We start from the raw sequence: 7455 nt of genomic DNA on the forward strand, positions 1-7455 counted from the left end.
GCCGATCGTGTAATGAATATGTCAAAGTATTTATGGTTAAATCATCTTTCTTTACCAATAATTCAATAGTATGATTGGGTTTATTATCCAGTAAAAATTTCAGATCAGGATTCCTGGGAATCTAATGTCCTTGAAATGCATCCACAATCAAGATTTCACTTTCCCAAACATAATTTCCCACTGGATAAAGTGTAGCATTTCCAATAACTACTTTGGTATCCTTAGGAACTTGAACAATAATTACTGGAGTAGGTAACACTATCCTCTTATTTTGAATTAGTTCTTTGTAATAAACATTTGCTTTCTTTTCGGTAATGCTCACTAACCATTTGTTTCCTACCAACACTTGAATTGTCATAAGTTTTACTGATAGTCACTCTGCATTTTTCTGATCCGTATTTTAAAAAATCCCATCCAAACAATGCTTGTGATGCATCATATACAAAAGATTTTCCTTCACACTGGAAATTATCGTCTTTAAATTTTATACATTCACTTAATATTGGTATGGAGAACACTCCAAGATCCGATAACTGATATGTAATCATCTCCGGAGTCTGCATTTTAATGTAAATATTGTCCTGGTAAGTTCCAATATTGGATAATGAATGCTTTCTTTGCATGTTCTAAAATGTCTCGCACCCTAGTCTGAGCTCTGCTCACATGTGCAATATACCATTCTCACATCTCCTCCAACTGAAAATAGGATGTATTGTAATTCCTTTTAATGAATATCTTTGGATCCAAACTCACAAAGACCTTCTGAAAAAAAATCTTCCTTTCCATTAATAAGTATCCTGGAGCATCTTGCAACATGATTCCTGATGAAGGACACGACTCAATGATAGGTTCAATCCCGAACTGGGCACCAAGGATTAATACGACCCATCTAATCGCTGCATTTTTGGTAGTCACCATAATCTGTACTAATCAACAATCTGGTTTGGAAGGTCAATTTCCTCCTATTAAATAAAACAGATAGTATAAATATATATTCTTATCAATTGATATTTTGCTCTTTCTATCTATATCGTATCTATGATATAGCAACTGGGTAATTATCCATCAGTTAGTTAAATGTTATTGCTCAAACTCCATGACTAAAATATTCTGCTATGATTGCCAAGATCAATACAACTATGGAGAAGCTTCACATGTAAAAATCTGTCAATTGAGAGAAATTATCACAATGTCAAATCATTATATTCACATCCTCTGAATATACTTATTAAGTCTCTTTTTCGGCTTCACCTTCCAGTATTCTCAGTTGAGACCTAGGATGACAAGCATGACAAGCATGAGTATGACATTAACCCATTTTTCTACAAAAATAACATTCTTGCCAATTTTTATTTTATAAACCACAGGTGAGATCTTGTCAATGATATTGTAAGAACCTCTTCATGAAGGAAACTTCTTTTTTTTTACTCTATTTCGAGCAAAATTGAATGGATACATCTACCTGTCTCGTAATCCTTCTTGGTGGTTTTGAGATCATAATAAGCTTTATTACTTACGGCTGCTTTCTCGAGATTCTTCTGTGCAAAAGAAAAAGCATGCTGAAGATGTTGACGCAGGTTTTCCACTTACTGATGTGTCTTGGCTGCATTGATCAGGTTATGATCTGATGTGCGATACAACAGATGTTGTGGAAGGACCATTTTCCTACCTGTCATATGCTCAAAGGGTGACATCTTGATAGCAGCGCTAGGCATGGCTCTAATAGCCACATAAGCACTAAAGGCAACTACATGTCCCAGTCTTTAACTGATTCTTTAATAAATTTCTTAAGGATGTTGACAATTGACTGGTTATAGCGCTCTACTGCTCCGCTAGACGCTGAACGATATGCAATGTGTAATTTCCGTTTGACCCCCAAGATTTTCCACATCTTAGCCACTACCACACTTGTAAAGTACTGGCCCTAATGCAACTCGATCCTTAACGGTAGACCAAATCGGGAAAATACATGATTAACCACTTAAGCCCTGGAGGATTTGGCTGCTCAAAGACCAGGCCCTATTTTGCGATTCGGCACTGCGCGATTTTAATGGACAATTGTGCGGTCGTGCAACGCTGTACCTAAATGAAATTGACGTCCTTTTTTTCCCACAAACATAGCTTTCTTTTGGTGGTATTTGATCACCTGTGCGATTTTTATTTTTTGAGCTATAAACAAAAAAGTGACAATTTTGAAAAAATAACAATATTTTTCAAATTTTTTTTATATGAAAGTCTCAAAAAAAATGTAAAAATCAAAATTTTTTAACATTTTAGGCCAATTTGTTTTCTGCTACATATTTTTGGTAAAAAAAATTGCAATAAGCGTATTTTGATTGCTTTGCACAAAAGTTATTGCGTTTACTAACTACGGGAAAGATTTATGTCATTTTTATTGTTTTTTTTAAAATTAGTAATGGCGGCAATCTGCAATCCTTTTGGGGGACTGCGACATTGCGGCGCACAGATTTTACCCCTGACTGACATTTTTGCCACTTTTGGGAGTACCAGTGACATTACTACAGTAATCAGTGCTATAAATATGCACTGTTACTGTTAAAATGACACTGGCAAGGAAGGGGTTAACTTTATTGGTGATCAGTGGGTTAAATGTATCCCTAGAGGCGTGATTCTAACTGTGGGGGCATGGCTTGTGATGTAACCACAGAGACATATGATCCTACATAGCAGGATCCTATAGTCTCTGTACTTACATCAGGGAGAATGACAGACGTCCGTCCTTCGTCCTCTCCTGCGGGAGATCACGAGTGGCCGGTGGACATCGAAGCCGCCGGTCACACGCGCAGGGATCCCTGTGAACGAGCGGGGGCTACAGGCTCCTGGGCGATCGATGTAGCCCTATGTCGGTTTGCCCAGGAGCGGCTGACTGCCACAGTAAATAGTCGTGCGGCGGTCGGCAAGTGGTTAATAATCAAAGTGGCACATGTTTCGGCAGTGTTATGAGCTGGTAAACACTCAACCCACTTGGTAAATACACAAGTGACTGTTAACATGTATTTGTTTCCCCTGGATGACTTTGTAACAGGACCTACTGTATAAAGTCGATCTGTGTATCGGACCGTGGCAATGAGAAACCCTTTCTCTGAAGTGGGGCACAGTGTGTAGGACCTTGAGGTTGTAATTGAGTACAAACCAGACAACCCTAACAGTAGATTTGGACATCCTTCAACATATAAGGCCAGTAGGCATAATCACCTAGTAATTTGTAGGTAATCTTTTCACCACAGTGACCTGCTTTAGGTGCATCATGAGCATGTTGTAACATTAGGCCTCTAAATATAGTGAGAACTACCCACTGTTGAAGACCATTCTTTGATGTCCTCATTAGTAAAAGGATATTCAATGTGCTTATAAAAGATCCCAAGTATAGGATCTTCCTTTTGGCTTTTAATTAGATCCTCACTTGTAGATTCTCGACTCCATTGTGCCACATTATTTGCAGTCTGTGCTCTAGCTCATTGTCTACTGACAGCTTCAATGTGTATCAGTCCTAGTAGAGGATCAATGTCTACATTTGCTCCATTGATGACACCTTGTTTGGCAAGTTGATCGGCTAGATCATTACCTTCCTTGTCCATGTTCTGGGTTTTAGAATGACCTTTATTTTTCTTCCAATAAATGTTTAAACCATTGCTTTTGACTAATGCATCAATGGTACAGAACAATTTGGCATGTTTTACAGGTTCTTATTAGACCGTAACATGTTATTTATTTTCCAAGTAGGCAGGTATTCGATAAAACTGTTGCATGCATAATTAGAATCAGTGACTATAACAAATTTGGTGATATTATGCTCTATAGCAATTTGAACAGTTTTGTATACAGCTTCTAATTTTGCTACTTGGCTGCTTTTAGCACCAATGCTGTATCCTACTGAAACATTTGGAAATTCACTTGTCGAAGTGATTTCAAAACCTGCTACTAGTTTTCTCTCATCCCCTACCGTGGTGTGATAAGCACAACTATCAAAATATACACATGGGAGTAAAGGACAGTAATCCTCATCATATGCTTTGTAAGGGGAAGAGATTTGTTCCTTCAAGAAATCCTCTAACAGCTCCTCTTTATGGGAATAAGCCATGCAATCATGAAGTTCGGCAAGTCCTTGAGCTACTGGACTCTTCCTATTTGGTTTATACCAGACTTCCAATGGCCAACCTTGTAAAGATAGTGTCCAAGCATTTATTCTGCTTTCTAAATATTGTAGTGGTTGGTGTGCCGTTTCAATGATAATTTTCTCACCCTGAATGTAACTTCTACAGTTTTAAAGGGCCCAGACTGTAGCTAATAATGCTTTCTCACAGTCATTAAATGTAACCTCTACAGGTGACAGGGACTTACTAGCATATGCGATGACCTTGTTCAATTTGTCTTGTTCTTGACACAGTACAGCACTTGATTTTGTAAAACCAGTTTCCAGATAAAAGGGTTTACCTCCCTCTGGATATATGAGACATGGGGCTTGGGTGAGTTTTCTTTTAAGCTCAACCATAGATTGTTCTTGGCCCTCCCTCCCCACCCCCCCACCATCCATGGTACATCTTTCTTTAGTAATGATTTCCGCATAGTTATCAATAAACTTACGTGAATAATTTTACGTGTTTTAGACTTCATCACAGCCTCCACCTCCTTCTTTTGAGGATTTAGAACTTCAGAAGTGACCTCATGTCCCAGGAAGTTGACCTTGGTATGACACCACTGGGCTTTCTGTAATGAAATGTTAACACCTGCCTCTCTCAACTGATTAAGCACATGCCTAATCTCTTGTATATGCTTTTCAAATGAGGTGCTTTTCAACAAAATATCATCCACATATGTTAAATTTCCCCTTCCGGTGGCATCAGGCATAGCCTTATGTAAGAACACAGCAAATTCATGACCCGCATTTATATAACCAAACGGCAATTTGGTCCAGGTAAACTGTTCTTTACCAAATATGAATGCCAGTTTATATTGTTGTTCAGGACTTACCTTGATTATCCAATATCCTTGGGCACAATCCAGTGTGGTAAGGATCCTGGCACCTTGCATTTGTGCCAAGCATTGGTCGATATATGGCATGGGATAGCCGGACATATAGACACGTTTATTGAACTGTCTGAGATCAGCACATAAGGTTTACCAAAGATAGGATTATTGTAAGAACTGTTCACTGATCTTATAATGCCTCTCTCCTTGAGATTTTCTATTATTTCCGCTAGTGAATCGTAACAGGCTTGTGGAAGACGATATTGATTGACATAAACAGGAGGTGCCTCTGGATCAGTCTGAATCTTGGAAATGTGTATGTCTGTTAGTCCACAATCATAGGAATCTTCAGCAAAGATATCCTGGGCTGGCACTCCAGGAGAACTTCTTTTAATTTTTGGTGCTCTGAGTCATTAGAGCAACCATTAGCTAAGGGGATTTCCTGCTGGACTATTTCCAAATATCCTGGAAAAGCTTCAGGTTGACCTATTTCATAGGCTTCTTCAAGCCTGTCAATGAGGTCATGACTTGACTTACTAGTCTTCCTGATAGACCCACTATATTCCTTGGCTTCCTGCTCATTAAGTAGATGATCAAAGATAAGGGAAGATTCTTCCACCTGGCAGGTACCTTCTTCAGGATTGAAAGGATAAATTGAGTTAATGGTGAACAATCCTTCAGGAGAAGAATAAAATATCTGTTCAACCATTTGCTCTTCAGTGAGATATTATTCAGGAATTAGGCCAATGATTACATTTAGAAACCCAAAAGTATAATAATCTGAATCTAAGGCCAGACCAATTAGAGGTGTCTTTAGACAAAGTGATTTCATTTGGAGTACCATTATTAACAATTATTTGGGGTTTGGATTGATGGATATTTACCATGGGGGATATGCCTTACTGAAATCCCCAGTTGTTACATCCTATTTGAAAGGCATATTAATGCATCAAGGTTCTTTCTTTTTTGGCCTTTTGGTACTTGGATAGGTAATAGAAAATTATTGGAAATTGGAGGAATGACAACATTTTGTGGTACTAATGCATTTACTGCATATGGCAATATCTGGGATGATTTGTGGACTTCATATTCACTCATGAAAGCACAATGGATCCGCTTTTAATCTAGTCCACAATATGGAATTCACTAAATCCACTTGTATAGCAGTAATATATCGTTGCCAATGTACATATGACACCGTGGCTCATTGAGTACCAGGAAAAAATAAGTGGTTGTTTTACCCCCAATAGAAATAGATAACATGCATTTAACAATGATATCATGACTATCAGAGTTATCATCCAATTCATGGAACCAGTTATCTTGAGGGTTTGGATACCTAATTACTTTTGCCACTTGTTTTAGTAGATCCTTACTAATATAACTGTGCTCCTGGCTTGAATCCAGTTTAGCCCTTTTAGTTCTTAACCTATAGGGGAAAGACCATATCATCATTCACCTTTTCAATTACTGCTATGAATTGGGTATGATTACTGAACCCAGTAGAGTCAATATTTTCTGGATGGATGTGAAAGGTTAGAACATCACTTTCCAAGCAAACATCTTTAACTCTTTCAGGGGTCACACATATGGTGTTATCCCTCAGTCCACTTACGGTTAAGGTGGGTGTTGCTTGTAAGAATGAGATATTTGAAACTTGGGAATTCTGAAAATGGATCTCAATAGAGTCTGGTCTTTCCTCAATCACATGGCAGTTACGCTGACTGTGATAGGACTGGGAATGCTCATAGTTAATGGGCATTTTAACTTGGGACCAGATAACCTTATTGATAAAATCCATAATGGGATTCAATCTCTTAAGGAGATCTATGCCAATAATCAAACGATCATAGGGCAAATCAACTATTAGTGTGGGATGGCAAATTATTTTATTTGCCAAGTTGAAGTTCAACCAAGCTTTTCCTTTAACCTTTAAGCCAGTGCCTGAACCATTTATAAGGTTAGCTGTAAAACTTTTCAGCTTATATTTCTCAGAAGATAAATCCTGGATTTGTTGAAAATATTTCTGAGCTAAAAAGGCTGCGTGGCTACCTGTGTCCAATAAAGCCATTATTTGTGGTAAATCATTATGCAATTTAACCTCCATTAAATACCTGTGGTCTATCTCCTGTAAGGAGCATAGATATCTCGAATGACAAGTGAATCGGTTCTCATGTTACATTTCACCCATCGACCCCCCTTTCTTTTTCACATTGGAATGTGTGCTTGTTAGGCTTTTCACAGCTGAGGACCCTGTGGGCTGTAAGATAAAAATCACAAACATGTCGCCCCTCCTCCTCGCCATGTGGCATTGGAAGGGTTAAATTATTTTCAGGCATACAGACACTTGGGTTCATTTCCTCACTTTTATTTATTGGTACATTACAGGCATTTGCATGATTAGACACCTTAGTCTGCCCCCCCCCCCCCATTTTTTTATTGGGGAGAACTTCTCACAGGAGTAGT

The 7455-nt window shown here is 38.3% G+C and overlaps 1 protein-coding gene across 1 annotated transcript; it reads right to left on the reverse strand.

The window, feature by feature from the left end:
* Positions 1-6135: 6135 nt before the first annotated feature.
* Positions 6136-7060, reverse strand: LOC309558649 (uncharacterized protein; the record flags this gene model as incomplete). The annotated part of the gene is made up of 2 exons (XM_082261714.1): positions 6136-6381; positions 6434-7060. The coding sequence occupies 2 exons, from the start codon at positions 7058-7060 to the stop codon at positions 6136-6138; spliced, it is 873 nt and encodes a 290-aa protein (XP_082117840.1).
* Positions 7061-7455: the final 395 nt, after the last annotated feature.

This window comes from Pelophylax lessonae (assembly GCF_965119305.1).
Source record: "Pelophylax lessonae genome assembly, chromosome: 6".
Taxonomy (NCBI): domain Eukaryota; kingdom Metazoa; phylum Chordata; class Amphibia; order Anura; family Ranidae; genus Pelophylax; species Pelophylax lessonae.